Source organism: Pan troglodytes, chromosome 10 (genome assembly GCF_028858775.2).
Source record: "Pan troglodytes isolate AG18354 chromosome 10, NHGRI_mPanTro3-v2.0_pri, whole genome shotgun sequence".
NCBI lineage: Eukaryota > Metazoa > Chordata > Mammalia > Primates > Hominidae > Pan > Pan troglodytes.
In genome coordinates, this window is record NC_072408.2 from 55,364,720 (window position 1) to 55,385,791 (window position 21,072).

A 21,072-nucleotide genomic window follows, 5' to 3' on the forward strand; every position below is an offset into this window, starting at 1 on the left:
TTATAAATATTTCTCATCAATTACTTGAGGTATTTTGATATTCACGTTTAAAAAATAACTCTCTAACTCTAATATTCCCATGTGATGACTTTATTCAATCTATTCTACCTGGCTTGGAATTCTGACTTCAGGTGAAACTATAATTTTATCTATTAGAGTAAATAGAATGAAGAACTTCAAAATAATTTCTTTTATCATTCCACTAATATTTATTAAGCATCTCGCCTGTGTAATATTGTTTTAGGACCTTGGGATATATCAGTGAGCGAAATGTTCAAAGATCTTTCTCCTAATGCACCTTACATTCTAGTAGCTGGAGGCCAGCAATGAACAATAAACGTAACAAATAAGTCAGTGTGAAAGATGTTAGTAAACACTTTGGGAAAAAGGCAAATTGTATAAAAGGCAAATTGTATGCCCTGAATGGTGGGGGGTATCCAGCAGCTTGCCCTCATCCCTGCTACATAATAACTAGCTTTGCAAGTCTGGGATCCTGGAAATACAGAGGGATAACCCAGGTGAGGCCAGGGAATTCCTATGCACACCCAGGTTTGTGACTCCGGCATGCTGCGTTACCAGAGGAAATGCAGGCCCCTTTCCTCAGCCCACCTTCACATCAATGTCTTCACTGCAGAGAACAGGGATTTGCTAAAAACACCAAGGCCTCAGAGTAAAAAGCTCACCTCCTGGATGCTCTGCTTGGCTGGTGTCACTCCCTGTTATGGAAGTTGTGGCCCCTGAGAGAGAGAGAGAAAAGAAAGGAAGGAGTGAAGACTAGTTTTTGAGAGAGTACACACTGCGCTGTGGGCAGAGTATGTCAATCAAGGTGCCCATGTCCAGATTTTGCATGTATTTTCAGACGTGCCTGTCTTGTAACTTCCAGGTTTCAGTGTTTTTCCAGAGACTACAACGGTAATACCTACAACAAGAAAGAGATGGTGTCACTAGCTGAACTCTATTTCCACTTCATTTCTATAGGAATCTCAAATCCCCACTTAGAAGCAAACTATTACTCTGAGACTCACAGTGCTAGAAGAAATTCATATTTGTCCCATGCAACATTTCTTTCCACAGCAATTTTACTGAGACAGTTCTCAACAATCATGTCCTTCTCTTTTGGGGGAAGATAAGAATTTTCTCCCCATATTACTTATTTATCTGTCATTGGTTTGATGTCATGATGGTTTAGTGAGGGACTTTGTAAGCTCAGGAAATAAGGAGACTGTCTAGTCTTTTTTATGAATTTTCTCAATATAGCATATACAAATCATATAGATATTTTCAGAAGACTATTGAAGGTGTCATTAGGAATTACAGGTCTTAGTCTAGCAGCACTCACCCGTGGCTCTTCCAACACTTATTGTTCCACTTACTCCTAGGAAAGTGGTGGCCTCTAAGGGAAACAAAGAGATAAGAGTTACCTGGAGAATATTTAAGGATTGTGGAGAAGATATGGTGCTACTCCTGCAAAAAATAATACAAAGGAGATATCTAATTATGGGAGGGCACGTAGAAGATTCCATGTCAATCTGTTGACTTACCTGTCTTGGAACTGCCAGGAGCAACAGTTGTAGCAGGAACTACTCCAATGGTGGCTGAAACACAAGGGGAACTGACATCACCACAGTGACTCCTGATTGTCTCCTGAAGACCTGCCTCTAGAAGGAATCTGTTTACATCTTTAAGATGTCAAAGGCCACTTTCTCTGGCTGCCACTCGGATGTGTTTTCCCATTCGTTAATAAACTACCAATGGAGTCAAAGGGGCAAAATTTCAGGATTATACCTGACATTCCATGACAGCAAAACAGGTGGTTTTCTCCCATACTTACCAGTTACACTGCCAGGGGTAGAAGGCAAAAAATTATTTATTTCATGATAATTTAATCTATTTTTACTTTTCTTTTTAATTTTCGTATAAGTATACATATTTCTGGGGGTTATATGGGAGGTTTTGATATATGTGTATATTTTGTAATAATCAAGTCATGATATTTAGCTTATCCATCATTTCACTTATCATTGCTTTGTGGGTAGAACATTCAGAATCTTCTTATCAAGAACATTTGAATGTACACCATAACATTGTTTACCATAGGCACCTCATTGCTACAAAACACCAGAACTAATTACTCCTAATTGCTCCCCATTAGGTCAATGGGGCAAAATCATTGCCCCATTGACCTAATACTATAATTATTTCTCTTGCTTTGGGGGCAAGGAAATATCTATGCAGGCATGTTTTTAAAGTTCATTTGTGTTATCTGTACTTCCTGGGATCAAAACTTTTTAACTTCTACTATTACACTGGAAATATTTATATATAATATTATATGGAAATTTCTCAATACAATTACATCCCATTTACACCTCATCTAGAAGAGTCAACCCATTTGAAAAGAGGATTTCAGGATATTTATAGGGAAATATTAAATGAAAAAATATATTTGACGGCAGTTACATTGTCTGTAAATCCATATTTAATATTCTGTAGGAAATCCTACTTCTAAGCAAGTCTTCCTAATGACAGACATGATTTATGGTAACTCCCAAATTATGGGCTGCTCTTCCTCACCTGTTCTGAATTCACTTTCAGTGCTGTCCCTGCCACCTGCGAGAGTTGTGGCCTCTGAGGAAAGAAAGAGGAAAATCATGAGGTCTGGGGAATTTGAGATATGAGTAAAAAATATTGAGGCGCTATTTTATGATTGCGGCTCTACAAAGTTATCATTCATGCAAAATGGAAATTTCCTTCTCATTGAACTACCTGTGTGGGAACCTCCAGATGAAATGGTTGTCCCAGAGAATTTACCGGAGGTACCTAAAACGAGAATATAAAGAGCTAACAGAGCAAGCAGTACTGGAATCAGCACTGTGCTCCTGAACCATTGGAAGAATTTTCTTGACAACTTCTGTTTTAGAAAAAGTGTACACCATAATTTTTTGTGAACTTATTGTTTAATGTTCTCATACTGACTATTCCTTCCATTGTACCATAGCAAAAAAAAAAGAAGGAAGCTTAATTTCACTTTACTGATTTCAGTTTCACTGATGTGGCTCCCTGCCATTCCAGAGGGAAAAAGGAGGAAACATTTTTATATTTCCAATGTTCTTATTTGTGTAATTGGTGGTAGTGTGATAATCAGGTATTTAAGAATACACTCATGTCGATATTTTTACATTTCCATGGTGTTTTAAGTAGCCTCCTTGACTGTCTTCAGACCCAATAAACTGCTGCTGACACCAAGTGAAACTGTGAAGTAAACAGTGACACTCTACATAAGAATATGACTGTCACTCATGTCATATTTTGTAAGCATTTCCTCTGTGCCTGACATAATCCTCTCAGTGAAAAGAACAAAGTAACTGCCTTGTGAGATTTGTGTTTGTGAGAGAGGAAATAGAAAATATGCAAGAAGCGTAGTAAACATGTTAGAGAGATGGCAACAGGTGATAGTGCTTTGTGGAATCATGATGACCTGAGTGGGGAGAATCAGGGTTCTGGGGAAGCTCCTGCAGGTCAGTGGGCCTCAGCCAGGTGTCCAGAGAACTAACACTGTCACACAGGCCATGGAGCAATGCCTAACTTAGATGGCCAAGTGGCAGAAATTCCTTACCAGGACTACTCAGGATGGTCAGAATACATGTTGTGCTTCCAGGCAAGAAGTAACCCCCTTTCCTTTGCCCCCATTCTCACTTATGTGTTCACCTCAGCATAACAGGGAAATGAGGAGAACCCTGAGGTCTGGGACTGGTGAACCTTACCTCCTGGAGCTTCTGATCCGGTCGCCCTGATCCTTCCTGTGGAACTTGTGGCCTCTGAGAGAAAAGAAAGCAAGCATGAAGTCTGCAGTATGGGAAGTACAGGGTTACGTTGCCCTAGGAGACTGCCATCTGAGCAGCCATGGTGTAGCATTCTCTGTGTGCTTTTTGACTTGCCTGTGTTGTCAATCCCAGGTTCCAGAGTCTTCCCAGAGAATGCCCCACTGGTAGCTATTAAGAAAGGGATGGGGCAGCGGTGGGTCATTACCTCATTACCATGAAGTGGGAAACGAGTATTAAGCAAATAAATGGACACAGGCTGTATACTTATTTATTATTTCAATAAACTGGCCTTTAAATGTCAAAAGCTAATCTCTACACTTCTCAAATAATATTCTTCCCATGGTATATTTGCCCAATTTTTTTTAACTTATTAGGCTTCCTTTTCTCAATATTTCATGAATAGGAAAATAGAAGCTAACTCTAGATTTTCTATGTAACCGTCAGTCAAATGGCTGCATGTTTACCTTGGGGGGGCAATAGAAGAGTCTGTTCAACCACAAAAAATAAGAATGAAATTTGAGATTCTATATTTAGTCAGTGAAAAATGGTAGGAACTTTCCTAACAATGTTAATATGGGAGAAATGAGAGTATGGATACTTTTCAAACCACAGGCTTTATTGGATATTATTACCAAGTGAGTGCAATGACCCGGCAATGCTCACCTGTCAGTATTCCACCTCTTGTTTTTGCACTTTCTTGTAGGGAAGTTGTGGACTCTGAGAGACAGAAAAACAGAAAAAACATATTTGGAAAATATTCAAAGGCCATGAAACAGATATGACATTACTCTCATAAACAATAATACCAAAAGAAATATCTAATTATGAGAGGAGCTCTGAAGAGTTCCCTGTCAACCTGTAGAACCATTTAATTCTCAATGCAATCAGAGGGGCCCCTTCCTCAGCTTGAAGCAATATACATTCCATGAGAGGGAGACACACAATTTTCCATACTCACCAATTTACTGCCAGGGATGAAACATAAAAAATTAAGTTTGCTGGCAATTTGAGACATCAAGAAAGCACTAATAATTGTATTGGTTTCAGGGCATGGAAACCTCTATACACGTATTTCTAGGATTCATTTACGTTATCTCTCCTTCCCTGGATCACAAATGTTTTTTGCTCCTACTAATATCCTGGCCATACTTATATATAACATTACAGGAGAAATTTCTCAGAACAATTACAAGAGCCATCTCACTTCTAAGATGATATTGGTAAATTTTTGGGAAAATATTTAATTTAAAGGCAGAACTATTTGTTCTAAGATGCATTGTCCAGAAATAAATGCAAAATATTCTGTAGGAAAGCCCGCTTCCAAACAAGTCATGCTAATGAGAGTCATGATTCACGGTAAATCCCAAATCATGAGCTGCTCCACCTCACCTGCTCTGGATTCAGTTCCAATACTGCCCCTACCTCCTGTGAGAGTTGTGGCTTCTGAGAAAAGAGGAGAATAAAGAGGTCTGGGGAATCTGAGATACTGGGGAAAAGTATCACAGTGCTAGTTTATTATTGCAGCTCTGCAAAGTTCTCATGCATTCCAGATGAGGAACTCGTTCTCACTCAACTACCTGTGTGGAAGCCTCCAGATGAAATGGTTGTCCCAGAGAATTCTCCAGAAGTACCTAAAATGAGAAAAATAAAGGAGCTAATAGGACAAATAATACTGGAATCATCAATGGGTTCCTGAACCACTAGAAGACCTTTCCTAAGAACTCTGGTTTCCAAAGGAAATTAACAATGAATAACTTTCCCCCAACTATTCACAGATGATTTGCTATGGATTATCCTTTCCCCTGCAGCCTATTCAAAAACAGTAATAGCTTAAATTCAGTTAAAAAAGGAAAGATGCTTAAATTCACTTTACTAACTTCACTTTCAGTGATGTAGTTTCCTGGTGTTCCTGGAGGAGGAAAAATGTCTTGAACATTCTAAATGTTCTCGTTTGTGTAACTGATAATATTGCGATAATCAGATGTATAATAATATACTTCTATGAGATATTTATACCTCCCACTGGTGATTTTAAGTAGTTCATCCTACCTGGCTTGGGACCCTGTGAACCGCTGCTGGCACCAGGTGAAACCGTGGTGGTAGTTGTTGAAGTAAACAGAGTGACACTCAAAATAAGTACATACTTGTTACTCATCTTATATTCTGTAAGCAATCCTTTGTACCTGACATTCTCTTCTCAGTGAAAAGAACAGACAACGGTCTCTGCTCTGTGAGGTTTCCATTTGTGGGAGAGGGATCACAGAAAATAAACAAGTATAATAAATATGTTCAATAGATGTCAGCAGGTTATAGTGCTTTGTGGAATCATGAGGAGCAGAATGGAAGAATTGGGGGTTCTGCAGAGGCTGCTGCAAGTCAGTGGGCCTCAGCCAGGTGTCCAGAGTACTAAAATTGTCACACAGGAAATGGAGCAATGCCTGACTTAGATAACCGAGTGATAAGGTTTGACTCTCAGTCCCCACTCATATCTCATGTTGAATTATAATCCCCAGTGTTGGGGGAGGAACCTGGTTGGAGCTGATTGGATCATAGAGGCTGGATTTCCCCCTTGCTGTTCTTGTGATAGTGAGTTCTCACGAGAACTGCTTCTTTAAAAGTGTGTAGCACTTCCTCTTTCACTCTGTCTTTCTCTACTGTCACCAAGTAAAGATGTACTTGCTTCCCCTTCACCTTCCACCATGATTGTAAGTTTCCTGAGGCCTTCCCAGCCATGCCTCCATACAGCCTGCAGAACTGTCCATCATTAAACTCGTTTGCTTTATAAACTACCTAGTCTCAGGTAGTTCCTTAAAGCAACGTGAGAACAAACTAATACACCCAGTTTCTGAAATTCTTTAGCAGAATAACTCAGAAGATCAGAATAGATGTTGTGCTTCCAGATAAAAAGTAACTGTCTTTCCTTGGCCCTCATTCTCATTTATGTGTTTACCTCAGTATCCCACAACAGGGCAAAGATGAGAACTCTGAAGCCTGGGGACTGATGAAGCTTACCTTCTGGAGCTTCTGATCCAGTGGTCCTGACCCTTCTTGTGGAACCTGTGGCTTCTGAGAGAAAAGAAAACAAGAATAAAGACTGCAGTATGAATACATACAGGGTTATGTAGCCCTAGGAGCCTGTCACCTGAGCAGCCAAGGTGTAGTATTCCCTGTGTGCTTTTGGACTAGCCTGTGTTGTCATTCCCAAGTTCCAGAGTCTTTCTAGAGAATGCCCCAACGGTCTTAAGAAAGTCGGTAATGGGCAACAAGCAAATAAATTGATAAAATCTATATACTTATTCAATATGTCAGTAAACTGGGTTTTAAATGCTAAAATGACATCTGTATATTTCTCATATAATATCCTTCCCACAGTATATCTACCAAAGACATTTTCACTTATCGATACTTTTTTTTTTCTAGTGTTCTGGAACAGGGAAATGGGGGCTATCTCTAGATCATCTATATAACTGTCAATCAAATGACTGTACGACTGCCTTGGGTGTGGAAGGAGAATCTGCTTACAGCACAGGAAATAAGAATGAAATTTGAGTTTCCGATCTTTCATCAATGAACAACGGTAATATGTTCTCGATCAGTACTCAATATGGGAGAATCCAGTCACATGGATTCATTTCGCACCACAGTCTTTATTGGATATTATTGGCAAATGAGTGCAATGACCCAGCAATGCTCACCTGTGGCTATTCCTCCTCTTGTTGATGCACTTCCTCCTATGGAAGTTGTGGCCTCTGAGAGACAGAAAAACAGAAAAGACATATTTGAAAAATATTCAATCACTATGAAATGAATAAGATATTACTCTTAAAAAGACAAGCACCAGAGAAGAGATCAAATTATGGGAGGAGCTCTGAAGAGTTCCCTGCCAACCTGCAGACTCACCTGTACTGGAACTGCCAGGGGCAAGGGTTGTGCCAGGAGCCACCCCAGTCGTAGCTGAAACACCAAGAGGACTGGGATCACCATGGTGATTAATCTTTCTTTCCTATGGACCTGCCTCTAGAAAGAATCTAAATCTAACTTATATCTAACTAGCACTTTCCCTAGCTCTTCCCTGATGATGAGCCCTATGTATTTTCTCAAAAACCGTTTGATTACCAAAGCAACCAAAGTGACAATGTTCTCAACCTGTGATAATCTTCCTGGTATTCTCAGTCAGGAGGACAATGTGAGTTTCTCCCATGCTCACCTGTTCTCCTCCCTGTGTCTTGGCTGTCAGATGCAAGAGTGGTGCCTGCTGTGGGGTGATTGCTGAGAATGCCATGAGTGTGCTGAGAACTCCAGACATCGTGAAAATATTTAGCTCTTCATTTGTGAAAAGGAAGCATTGATACAGGGCAGGTGTGTTTCCTGGGTTCTTGTAGCTCCTCTGTGTTTCTCAGCAAGTTTTATCACCCCCTCCTGTTTTAAAAGCTTCTAATGTTTGTAATTTCACTGCAGAAGTTACTTAGAACAATCAGTATAATCATCCTGTCTTCCGGGATTAGAAGTATGATTCTGCAATCTGTAATTAGTAGCTTTTCTGGAAAAATGTCTAAACTGATAAAGAATTTGTTGGCCAAAAATGTAGTATTAGTAAAGTAAATACAAACTGCTCTCCAGAATCCTCCTCTCTCTAGTCTCGCTATGAGTGTCAAAATCTGAAAACAACAAAGACATGAGTTGCTCCTTCTCCCCTATTGTGAATGAAGCTTCAGTGGCGCCAACGTGTTCTGCAGAAATTGTAGCCTTTGAGACATGATATGGAATTGTAAATTCTGGGGAGTTGCACTAGTGGGAAGACAGATTTTGTGTTATTCATCAGAACAACTCTACAAAAAAACATCATGTCATCTGTGTGTCCATAGAGATGGTTTTCTTTCAACTTTACCTGTGTTGGAAATTCCTGTTTCAACAGATGTCTCAGAGCCTACTCCAGTGATACCTAAAACAAGAAAAAGCAAATTTAGCAAATTCATCATGGAAGCAACTAAAAGGGCCTTTCTCAGGACTTAATGTTATAAATGGTGCAAATGCTAAATTAGGAGTGTCCTTCTCTCATTTCATTTCCTTGGCTCATTTATTCGCAGGCGACTTGCCAGTGAACACCCCTACATTCTAGCCTGCTGACAGAGGGATGGAGGCTCATTTCATGCCTGCCTGTTTCAATTCCTGTTATGTCTCCCTGGTGTACCAGGGATGACTACAGAGGGAGAAAAATGAAATATAAAGTTCTTTAGAAATGTCTCTGTGATACTTTTGTGGTTGATTTCATGTCATCTTTAAACCATTCCCATGCACACACATACACATGCACAAAACTCACATAGGAGTAAGAGCCAGCTTACATTTTCTTTATGGAATTTTACCTGTGTTGGAAACTTCTGAAATGGTACTGACTTCAGGAGAAATGATAGTGGTGCCTGTGAAAAAAAATTCTGTGAACTTTAAAGCAATGACGGTCTCATTCCTGACTTCAGAGAACTAGTTCTGAAAGCCAGGACTCAGGCACACTTGTTGGAGGGTCATGAAAATGGCAGTTCCAGAGGGATTCACAATTTGACTTGGCCTTGTGTAAAATGTGTCCTCAACCTTCGTATTCTTCTGTTTTAAGCTGCAATCCCAAACAATGAATCAACAGAACCCAAAGTCTTGGAATGAGAACACTCACCTCCTGACGGTCCTGCTCCAGGAGTCCCTGTAGCAGTTGTAGCCTCTGAGAAAGAAAAGAAAGGGAAAAAGTAAGAACATGCTGACGGTTGGGTGTGGTGACTCACACCTATAATCCCACCACTTTGGGAAGCCAAGGCTGGCAGATCACTTGAGTCCAGGAGTTTGAGACCAGACTGGACAACATAATGAAACCCCATCTCTACAAAAAATAGCCTGTAGTCCCAGCTACCTGGGAGGCTGAGGTGGCAGGATCACCTGAGCCTAGGAGGTCAAGGCTGCAGTGAGCCAAGATCATGCCCCTGTACTCCAGCCTGGGCAACAGAGTGAGACCCTATCTCAAAAGAAAAAAAAAAGAAAAGAAAAAGAAAAGCATGCTGGGTCAACTGTATTACCTAAGTGGCTCCCTCCAGGATGTCCTGGTATGTGGTGACTTACCTGAGACATAACTTCCAGGTTTGAGGGTTTTCCCAGAAATTCCACCAGAAGTTCCTGAAATAAAGAAATGGTGGTCAACATGCCATGACTAGGGAATTGCTTTTTCAAAAATTTGTATGTCTTACAATATATCAGGATGCTCTTTCTTTGAGCTTTCGAATGGCAAGAATTAATCTGTGTTTCCAATGTAGCATCTCTTTCTTATAGCAAATTTCCTAACAACATTCTAGGCGCTTTAGTGTCTTTGAGATTCGGTGCTTGGAAATGGAAGTTTGCTCAGTACACATATATCCAGTGGCCAGTGACTTGACTTCTTAGTGCACTGAATGAGCTCCTTAAGGTAGAAGGAAGTCTTAGGCTCCTCAAGCTTGTCATTTGTTATCTAGTAACTGCGTTGCATTTTTTTAAAGGTTTAGTTTATGGAATAAAGCAGTGTGGCTGCATTTCAGGCAACACTGCTTAATGAAAGATGATCAAAAAGTGCAGTAATGGCTTAGCAGGCTGAGCTGGAGCTATTCCACCTACAGAGATTCTGCTTCCTCCTAGGAACTTGTGGCCTCTGAGAATGAGGAAAAGAAGAAAGACACAATTGGGAAGACATTAAGGATTTTGGATTATTATCATGATAATTTTGCCTAGAAATAAAACCTGAGGAGATAGCTCCTTGAAAGAAGTTCCAATGGGAAAATTCTACTCAGCTTGTTCTCACCTATGTTGAAACTTCTAGGGGCAAGAGTTGTGCCAGTGGTTACCCCAGCGGTACCTGAAACACAGAAAGTCCAGAGGTCACCATACTGACTCATTCTGCCATGAGAAGATCTGAATCTAGACACTATCTGTGTGTTCTTTGCTATAGCAAGTAGCCTTTTCTGGGTACTTAACAAATCTATAATTCTACGAGTTTCTCTGCTTGAACTATTCCATTTGTAAATCATAGGGAGTGGCAATGTTCTCTACTTGAGATGTCCTTTCCTGGCCTTCCCTGACAAAGATGAAAGATGATCTCTTGTGTTCACCTAGTTTGATCTCAGTATGCCTTAGCTCTCTGCTACAAAAGACAGTTTATATATACTGAGTACCTGAGACAATGAGAAACTGCTGAGCATTACTCCTTCTTAGTGGGGTCAAGGAAGGCTTTCTGGAAAAGACAGCATCTAGATCTTTACCATTGCTTAGGATTTGTCTATGTGAAGTCCAGGAAGGGAACATCAGGCAGAAGACATAGTAAGAGCCAAGGTTTAGGGAAACATAGCAATATGTGTTATATGAACATAGAATGAGTGAAAAATAACTGAAAACTTAGCTCAAATTCAGTGAGAAAACAACTTCCTAGTGATCAGTTTATAAAATTTTATAAAGGAACTTCTAACAGTGCCAACAACTAATTCAAGTGAGGCTAAAAGTTGTTATGTGAAGGGGGCTGATGAGAAGTTTGGAAAGTAGATGGGGTCTCCAAGGACTCAAATACTACACTAAAGCATTTAGAATTTACTTGAAGGGCAATGGGTAGCTGCTAACATAGACTGATGACAGAAATGACATGAACAGAGATAACAGTCAATAGAGGACCACTGACCACTGCTTCGGATAGAACACATCTGAGAATAGAGAAAACTGGAAGAGAGGAAACTTGCCTACAATAGTCTAGACTAAAGGAAATGCAGAGGAGTAGAAAGAGCTCAGGCGTTGGAATCAAAAGAGTTGTGTGGTTTTAAGCAGGTTAAAAATCTCTGAATCTCAGTTTCCTTACCAGCAAATTAGGGAAAATAATGCCTACATTATTCAAATAGATAGTGAATGAAAGCTAAACATATTTCAGCTGTATTGAGTGTTTGTTATACACAAAGCTCCCCAAGTAAGACATTAATGATGCATAAGGCTTGGTCCCCTTTCAACAAAGGTAGAATCTAATGGAACAGGGGGACAAGTATGGAAATCAATCACCTCATCAGATAAGGGCCATGAAGAGGTTTTAAATCAGGGAAAAATAAGACAAAAATGCCTGTTTTCAGGGAGCTTATATTCCAATGTTAAGTGCTAAAAGGATCAGAAGGAGAAATCATTTTTTTTTAAAGTGAGATGTTCTAAAGAATCAGCTTCTTGGCCAGGCACGGTGGCTTATGCCTGTAATCCCAGCACTTTGGGAGGCTGAGGTGGGCAGATCACCTGAGGTCAGGAGTTTGAGACCAGCCTGGCCAACATAGTGAAACCCCATCTCTACTAAAAAATGCAAAAAATTAGCCAGGTGTGGTGGCACGCACCGTAATCCCAGCTACTCAGGAGGCTGAGGCAAGAGAATCACTTGAACCCAGGAGGTGGAGGTTGCAGTCAGCCAAGATTGTGCCACTGCACTCCAGCCTGGGTGACAGAGCAAGACCCTGTCTTGAAAAAACAAGAACAAAAACAAACAAAAAAAAGAATCAGCTACTTTTGCTAATTTTTTTAAACTGTTTTTAAGTTTAAAAAAGAGATATCAGGATACATTAAAAGCTAAATAATTTTCTTGTAAATAGTAGGTGACAAATAACTCAATATGCTGAGAAATACTGTGCTACCTCTTTTTAATAAGGGGGATGTTTTGGTAGTGATTTTGGTCTGTCTGAGTTTGTATACTTGTATACAATCACTGTAGAATTTAAGTATTATATAAAGGATTCAATACACCTTTATTATGATTTAAGAAGGCATGAGAATAGAAATATCAAAAGCCCTATTCTACAAAAATCAAATTTGAAGTTCATGTTTTATTAATCAGATAAAGTAAGACTTCTGGTACCATGTGTTCTATTCCATTAATGTAACATTATATTTTCAAATGCACATTCATAATCTCATATTTTTTCACCTGCTACTTCAGGCTTTTTTGATGTCACCGAAATTTAAAAACAAATATATTTATAAATGTAAATATTTGATTTATTTCCATTTACAAAGATTAATTTGTATATTAGGTTATAATTTGAGACGCATGTCACACACAGTCCTTTAAATGTTTTTCAGTGCTCAAATGGAAAAGATAGAAATTCTATTTCAAGCACATTGTGCAGAAATAAATTTTCATGTCATTGAATTTCAGCTTACCTACAATTAGTTGTGGTGGAATTCTAACAGAGCTTACTAAAGGATAAACTAAATCCACATTTAAATTAAATAATTTATTTGAATTTCCTTTAAAAATTTTGCTTCAGTGTGGCAAATGCCATGATAATTAAATTTTGTTTAAGAAACAGATGTTATTCCTATAGAGGCTTATCTTAGAAATTTAAGTCAGAGTAAATGTTCTCTTGTGAGACATATTGTAAAGTGCTCTTTTAAATAATCATGTATGATTTCTATGATTACAGATTATCAAACTGAAAACAAAACACTGCCTTTTTTCTAAGAAAAATATTTATACACAGGTAATTATTATTTGGTTACATTTAATTAAAGCTGTTTTGAGATTATAAAGTGCCAAAAATGATAAAAGACATACTATGCCCCAATAGTCACACACTGTGTCCCAATAGCTACCTGTTCATGGCCATGTTGTTAACTTATAATTATGTTGTTCAATATATAATATGAATCATGCCAATTTGTTTACATTTGCATAACCACAGATTGAATAAAGAGCCAATACAAATTTAGTTTGAATTAAATTACTGAATTAATTATTTTCTAGCAAACAGTTGGTAAAATTAATTTACACAGGAGACTATAACACTAGTTAGAATAATGCGGCATAAATCTTCACAAGAAAAAAAAAAAAGGTAAGCATTCTGTTCCTTAAACTATTAATGAGCAATGTAGTCATTAGATTCTGGGTTCTGTTAGAGACCTGCACATTGAGAAATGATGTATTTTTCAAGTGCTATCATACTAAGTATATTACTAGTTGAGAACCTTAAGCAATAATATACTGTAGCCTTGAAATAATAATTTTGTTCATTTACTCAGTGTTAGGAAAAAGAAATTGCCCTATAAGTATTTGTGAATCATTGTAAAAAGAAGTAAAGTTATAAAATTTGGACTTATTAAACAATAATATTATAGTTTTGTCAAATAAAATTCTCCAAATCTTATTTCAGAATAGGAAGTGCCACAGTTTATTACAATAAAAAACTTATTCTTCTTAACCTGCTGCTCCAATTCTTTTAGTTAGAAATGGGAAACATTTAAGCTTTGTGATTTTAAAAGCGAGCTTTATTGGTGTTTTTTGTTTGTTTGTTTGTTTGTTTGTTTGTTTGTTTTGAGACGGAGTCTCGCTCCGTCGCCCAGGCTGGAGTGCAGTGACCTGATCTCGGCTCACTGCAATCTCCGCCTCCCAGGTTCAAGTGATTCTCCTGCCTCAGACTCCTGAGTAGCTGGGACTACAGGTGCACGCCACCACGCCCTGCTGATTTTTATATTTTTAGTAGAGACGGCGTTTCACCATGTTGGCCAGGATGGTCTTAATCTGTTGACCACGGGATCCACCTGTCTCGGCCTCCCAAAGTGCTGGGATTACAGGCATAAGCCACCGCGCCTGGCCTATTGAGGGGTTACTAAAAACATCGTATATTTTGCTTTAGCAAAGGAAGGCGTCACACTGAAGAGCACAGTTTTGGAATCAATAAACAATCGAGAAAAATATTGATTTCACCATTTGGCTTGCTGTAGGAACATATCAACTTAGGTAATATCTTCGTCTAAGTTCCTAATGAGCAAAAAGAGATGATAATGTTCATTCAAGTAATTTATGAGATAATATGTTTAAAGACATTGTAATTAACTGGCATTATTATTATTGACTTTACTGTTTTAAATTAAGCAATGAGCATGAAAACAAATCAAAAATACATGACATCCCCCTGCTTACTTACCAGTAGTGGTACTTCCTGGTGCAATTGTTGACCGAGGGATGGCTCCCGTGGCAACTGAGATTAAAAAGTGTAAAGTCAGGAGCAGTGTTCTTATTTTATTGGAGCACTATCCAGATATTTATCAACATAACTACTTTGAACCCAGTTGTGGTTCCAGTACCTGACGTGGAAGCTATGCTTTCACCTTCAGCTCCTGGGGAAGTTGCAGCAGGCACTCCAGTTGTAGCTGAATTTAAAACAAATGAAAAAGAATCTTAATAGCATAATTCGAAATTTTCATTTGTACTTCTCCCTGACATCTCAAATTCAACTTCCAAACATGAACCTGTGATCTTCCCACCACAAACTGCTGCTCCTTCACATTCCCTATTTTAATAATTGATAGAACCATCATCCTAGTAACTAAATATTAACTTGAAAAGTACCCTTAACGAAATCCCCATCAAACCACCGCCAAATTCCCTTGATGGTTCTCCAAAAATAGGTTTTGAATTTTTCCCTTTTTTCCATCCACCACCATAATTTATCCTAAACCATTGCCTCTTACCTTGATTGAGCAATAGCTTCCTAGCAAATCTCTCTGCTTCCATTTTCACTTTATACAATTCTTCACATTTGCAGTCTTACTGATCTTTTAAAAATGGGAAGCTGATCATGTCACTCTTCTGTCTCTCACCTTCTGGTAACTTCCCATAGCTCTTAGCAACAAGTCTAAAATCCTTAACTTGTGCGGCAAGGCTCTGTTGTGTGTGAACAGGGTCCTTCTGACTTCTCTGGGCTTGTTTTGTACACCCTCTGGCTTCCTAACAGAGCACTGGGAACCCTGGCCTCTTTCTACCTTAAACTTTCTAAGATCCTTTGACTTCCTTCCCCATGGAGCTCTCTTAGCATTTCCCTCCCTGTCTTATCCTCTTTATCTGACAACTGCCTCTTCATTCTTTGGGACACCAGGTGGAAGGTCACTGTCCTGGCACCCTCACCTTATTCTTAGCACTTAACATTAATTGTAATACTATTGAGATACTTCTCTCTTACTGGCTAAATCCCCCACTAGACAGTATGCCCTGAGAGTAGTGGCCCTGTCAGACTCATTCACTTCTGTGCCCACACACTTATCACAGTGCCTGACACACAGATGGCAATAAAAATAATTAAACAAAATTTAATTAAATAGTAAAACATGAGACACTGCTGTTATAATAGAAAATGTCCAAATACTTCGGGTATAGTAGACTTTTCATCAATCTGATTTTCTTTGAGAGGTTGCATTTGGCATATCTGAGACTCCATTGAGATATTCCCTCCAGGGAATATATTTCCTTTCTGCTCTAGTTTATACCCACTGCCATAGGAGGGAGGATGGTGTAGAAGGTAAGAAATAGGCTCTGAGGACAGACCTCTCTGGTGTACATTATCACTTGCAGCAGCTAACTAAACTTCTCCTTGACTTCCTCATTTGAAAATGTGAATAAAAATAGCATTTATCTCAGCAGTTGCTGTGAAAATTAGTGACATGTTTACATAACTTATAACAGTTCCTGGCTGACCAAAAAGTGCTCAATTATTTTCTTGCTTTAAGCTTCTTCATTTAAGGTTTATTTCCTGATAAAATCAGCACTGTAAAGACAGATAATTTGTTTTCCTTCCATCCTAGTCCTAAAACACCTAATAAAATATAAGGTCCTAAATACTATTAGGTTGGTGCAAAAGTAATTACGGTTTTTGCCATTACTTTTGCACGAACCTAATAGATGATTTGGATCTGACTTTCCGATTTCCTTATTTACAATATACTCATTATGATAATTACATTGATCAGAAAACCTTATGTTCAGTTTGGGAGGCCAAGGCAGGCAGATCATTTGAGGTCAGGAGTTCGAGACCAGTTTGGCCAACATGGTGAAACTGTCTCTACTAAAAATAAAATAAAAATAAAAATAAAAAATTGCCAGGCATGGTGGTGCGTGCCTGTAATCCCAACTACTTTGGGAGGCTGAGGCATGAGAATTGCTTGAACCTGGGAGGTGGAGGTTGCAGTGAGCTGAGATCTTGTCACTGCACTCCAGCCTGGGTGAGAGTGAGACTCTGTCTTTAAAAAAAAGAAAAAGAAAAAAAAAAAAAAAAAAAAACCTTATGTTGAGCTACAGTTGGGACCAAATTCTTCCAACCCCATTTGCCTGATTTTCCAGGTGTGGTTAATCTGGTCCTGCTTTCACCTGCTCCAGGGGTAGTTCCATGTGGTTCTTCAGTTTTGCCTGGTTAAAGCACTAATTGATTATCAGCTTTACATGGTTCATCTTAGTAAATATAATGAACTTACTGCCCCTTATGTAAAATTCAAATTTAGACATTGATAAATCTAGGTCATCTCTTAATCATTTCTCCACGATTTAGGTCCTTGGTTAAATCATAATTGATTGGTCTTACGATCATAATTGGACGTCTCAGCCACGCTTATGTTGGACCACACCAGAGTACCCAGGTGAGCTGTGCCTGCTGGGTTCCCAACTGTAGTGGCCCGAGTCTGGTCCTCCAGCTGTGCATCCCTTGCCAACACCTACAGTAGTCCTCATGAAAACATAAACTCAAAAAGTCTAAGGAATCTATAATATTCTGGAAAGCCCCCATCATTGTTCACCAATTTGAGTTCTTAATAACATATTTAATTGTGATAAATTTACACAGATTCAAGTCTGGAAGACCAAAGATTACATTATTCACATTAAATGACCCATCTTTAGCTAACTAGATTTGCCTTCAGGGGCTGTAACCTTACTTCCTGGCTCTCCTGTAGTTCTTCCTATTACAGTGGTTGTGCAAACTGATGGTCCAGTTGTCCCTGTCACTCGAGCTGATAGTCCATTTGTACCTGTTATTCCAGCTGATGGTCTAGTTGTCCTTGATTCTTCAACTGATGTTTTGGTTGTTCCTGTTTTTGCAGCTGATGGTATACTTGTCCCAGATTTTGCAGATAATCCAGTTGTCCCTGTTACCCCAGCTGATGATCTAGTTTTCCCTGTCACCCCAGCTGATAGTCCAGTTATTCCTGTCACTTCAGCTGATGATCCAGTGGTCCCTGTCACCCCAGCTGATAATCCAGTTGTCCCTGTCACTTCAGCAAATGGTCCAGTGATCCCTGTCACTCCAGCTGATAGTCCAGTTTTCCCTGTTGCTTCAGCTGACGGTCCAGTTGTCCCTGTCACTCCAGCTGATAGTCCTGTTTTCCCTGTCACTCCAGCTGATAGTCCAGTTTTCCCTGTCACTCCAGCAGATAGTGCAGCTATTCCTGTCACTCCAGCGGATGGTTCGGTTGTCCCTGTTACCCCAGCCAATGGGACAGTTGTCCCTGTCACTCCAGCTGATAGTCCAGTTCTCACTGTTGCTTCAACTGACAGTCCAGTTGTCCCTGTCACTCCAGCTGATGATCCAATTGTCCCTGTCACCCCAGCTGATAGTTCATTTGTCCCTGTCGTTTCAGCTGATAGTCCATTTGTACCTGTTATTCCAGCTGATGGTCCAGTTGTTGTTGATTCTTCAACTGATGTTCTAGTTGTTCCTGTTTTTCCAGTCAATGGTATATTTGTCCCTAATTTTGCAGATGAAACAGTTGTCCCTCTCAATCCTGCTGATAGTCCAGTTATCCCTGTCACTCCACCTGATGATCTAGTTGTCCCTGTCACTCCAACAGATTGTCCAGTTGCCCCTGTCACTTCAGCTGACTGTCCAGTTGTCCCTGTCACCCCAGTTGATAGTCCAGCTGACCCAGTCACAGCAGCTGATGGTCCAGTTGTCCCTGTCACTCCAGCTGATGATCCAATAGTCCCTGTCACCCCAGCTGATAGTCCAATTGTCTCTGTCACCCCAGCAGATAGTCCAGTTGTCCCTGTCACCACAGCTGATAGTCCAGTTGTCCCTGTCACTCCAGCTGATGGTCCAGTTGTCCCTGTTGCTTCAGCTGATAGTCCATTTGTACCTGTCACCCCAGCTGATGATCCAATTGTGTCTGTCACCCCAGCTGAGAGTCCAGCTATCCCTGTCACCCCAGCTGATAGTCCAGTTGTCCCTGTCACCTCAGCTGATAGTCCACTTATCTCTGTCACCACAGCTGATGGCCGAGTTGCCCCTCTCACTGCAGCTGTTGATCCAATTGTCCCTGTCACCCCAGCTGATACTCCGGGTAGCCCTGTCACTTCAGCTGATGGGCCAGTTGTTCCTGTCACTTCAACTGATAGTCCACTTGTCCCTGTCACTCCAACTGATGGTCCAGTTGTCCCTGTGACTTCAGCTGATGGTCCAGTTGCCCCTGTCTCTTCAGCTGATGGTCCAGTTGTCACTGTCACTCCTGCTAATAGTCCATTTATCCCTGTCACCACAGCCGATGATCCAATTGTCCCTATCACCCCAGCTGATAGTCCAGTACTCTCTGTCACCCCAGCTGATTGTCCAGTTGTCTCTGTCACCCCAGCTGATAGTCCAGTTGTCCCTGTCACCCCAGCTGATAGGCCAGTTGTCCCTGTCACTCCAGCTAATGGTCCAGTTGTCCCTGTCACCCCAGCTGATAGTCCAGTTGTCCCTGTCACTCCAGCTAATGGTCCAGCTGTCCCTGTCACTTCAGCTGATAGTCCATTTGTACCTGTTATTCCAGCTGATAGTCCAGTTGTCCCTGTCACCGCAGCTGATGATCCAATTGTCCCTGTCACCCCAGCTGATAGCCCAGTTGTCCCTGTCACTTCTGCTGATAGTCCAGTTGCCCCTGTCTCTTCAGCTGATGGTCCAATTGTCCCTGTGACTCCAGCTGAAAGTCTAGTTGTCTCTGTCACCACAGCTGATGATCCAATTGTCCCTGTCACCCCAGCTGATAGTCCAGTACTCTCTGTCACCCTAGCTGATAGTCCAGTTGTCCCTGTCACCGCAGCTGATAGTCCATTTGTACCTGTTATTCCAGCTGATGGTCCAGTTGTCCCTGTCACCCCAGCTGATAGTCCAGTTGTCCCTGTCACCACAGCTGATGATCTAATTCTCCCTGTCACCCCAGCTGATAGTCCAGTTGTCCCTGTCACCCCAGCTGATAGTCCAGTTGTCCCTGTCACTCGAGCTGATGGTCCGGTTGTCTCTGTTGCTTCAGCTGATAGTCCATTTGTACCTGTCACCCCAGCTGATGATCCAATTGTCTCTGTCACCCCAGCTGATAGTCCAGTTGTCCCTGTCACCTCAGCTGATAGTCCAGTTATCCTTGTCACCACAGCTGATGGCCGAGTTGTCCCTGTCACTGCAGCTGGTGACCCAATTGTCCCTGTCACCCCAGCTGATACTCCAGGTAGCCCTGTCACTTCAGCTGATGGGCCAGTTGTTCCTGTCACTTCAGCTGATATTCCACTTGTCCCTGTCACTCCACCTGATGGTCCAGTTGTCCCTGTGACTTCAGCTGATGGCCCAGTTGCCCCTGTCTCTTCAGCTGATGGTCCAGTGGTCCCTGTCACTCCTGCTGATAGTCCATTTATACCTGTCACCACAGCTGATGATCCAATTGTCCCTGTCACCCCAGCTGATAGTCCAGTACTCTCTGTTAGCCCAGCTGAGAGCCCAGCTATCCCTGTCACCCCAGCTGATAGTCCAGTTGTCCCTGTCACTCCAGCTAATGGTCCAGTTGTCCCTGTCACTTCAGCTGATAGTCCATTTGTACCTGTTATTCCAGCTGATGGTACAGTTGTCCCTGTCACTCCTGCTGACAGTCCAGTTGTCCCTGTCACCACAGCTGATGATCCAATTGTCCCTGTCACCCCAGCTGATAGTCCAGTACTCTCTGTCACCCTAGCTGATAGTCCAGCTGTCCCTGTCACCCCAGCTGATAGTCCAGTTGTCCCTGTCACTCCAGCTGATGGTCCAGTTGTCCCTGTTGCTTCAGCTGATAGTCCATTTGTACCTGTCAGCCCAGCTGATGATCCAATTGCCTCTGTCACCCCAGCTGAGAGTCCAGCTATCCCTGTCACCCCAGCTGATAGTCCAGTTGTCCCTGTCACCTCAGCTGGTAGTCCAGTTATCCCTGTCACCACAGCTGATGGCCGAATTGTCCCTGTCACTGCAGCTGGTGATCCAATTGTCCCTGTCACCCCAGCTGATACTCCAGGTAGCCCTGTCACTTCAGCTGATGGGCCAGTTGTTGCTGTCACTTCAGCTGATAGTCCATTTGTCCCTGTCACTCCACCTGATGGTCCAGTTGTCCCTGTGACTTCAGCTGATGGTCCAGTTGCCCCTGTCTCTTCAGCTGATGTTCCAGTTGTCCCTGTCACTTCAGCTGA

At 41.0% G+C, this 21,072-nt stretch overlaps 1 protein-coding gene across 1 annotated transcript in view; it reads right to left on the reverse strand.

Moving 5' to 3' along the window:
* MUC19 (mucin 19, oligomeric) overlaps positions 1-21,072 on the reverse strand; it is a 188,144-nt gene that overhangs the window by 69,387 nt on the left and 97,685 nt on the right. The window contains exons 58-78 of the mRNA XM_063785772.1: positions 17,643-20,793; positions 14,934-14,999; positions 14,774-14,827; positions 10,639-10,692; positions 9,930-9,983; positions 9,493-9,537; positions 9,191-9,244; positions 8,713-8,766; positions 7,725-7,778; positions 7,520-7,573; positions 6,837-6,890; positions 5,402-5,455; positions 5,214-5,267; positions 4,488-4,541; positions 3,765-3,818; positions 2,767-2,820; positions 2,575-2,628; positions 1,542-1,595; positions 1,340-1,393; positions 866-919; positions 684-737 (exon numbers count right to left, since the gene is read on the reverse strand). Of these exons, the coding sequence (XP_063641842.1) occupies positions 684-737; positions 866-919; positions 1,340-1,393; positions 1,542-1,595; positions 2,575-2,628; positions 2,767-2,820; positions 3,765-3,818; positions 4,488-4,541; positions 5,214-5,267; positions 5,402-5,455; positions 6,837-6,890; positions 7,520-7,573; positions 7,725-7,778; positions 8,713-8,766; positions 9,191-9,244; positions 9,493-9,537; positions 9,930-9,983; positions 10,639-10,692; positions 14,774-14,827; positions 14,934-14,999; positions 17,643-20,793 (4,234 nt within the window). The remainder of the gene's footprint in view (positions 1-683; positions 738-865; positions 920-1,339; positions 1,394-1,541; positions 1,596-2,574; positions 2,629-2,766; positions 2,821-3,764; positions 3,819-4,487; positions 4,542-5,213; positions 5,268-5,401; positions 5,456-6,836; positions 6,891-7,519; positions 7,574-7,724; positions 7,779-8,712; positions 8,767-9,190; positions 9,245-9,492; positions 9,538-9,929; positions 9,984-10,638; positions 10,693-14,773; positions 14,828-14,933; positions 15,000-17,642; positions 20,794-21,072) is intronic.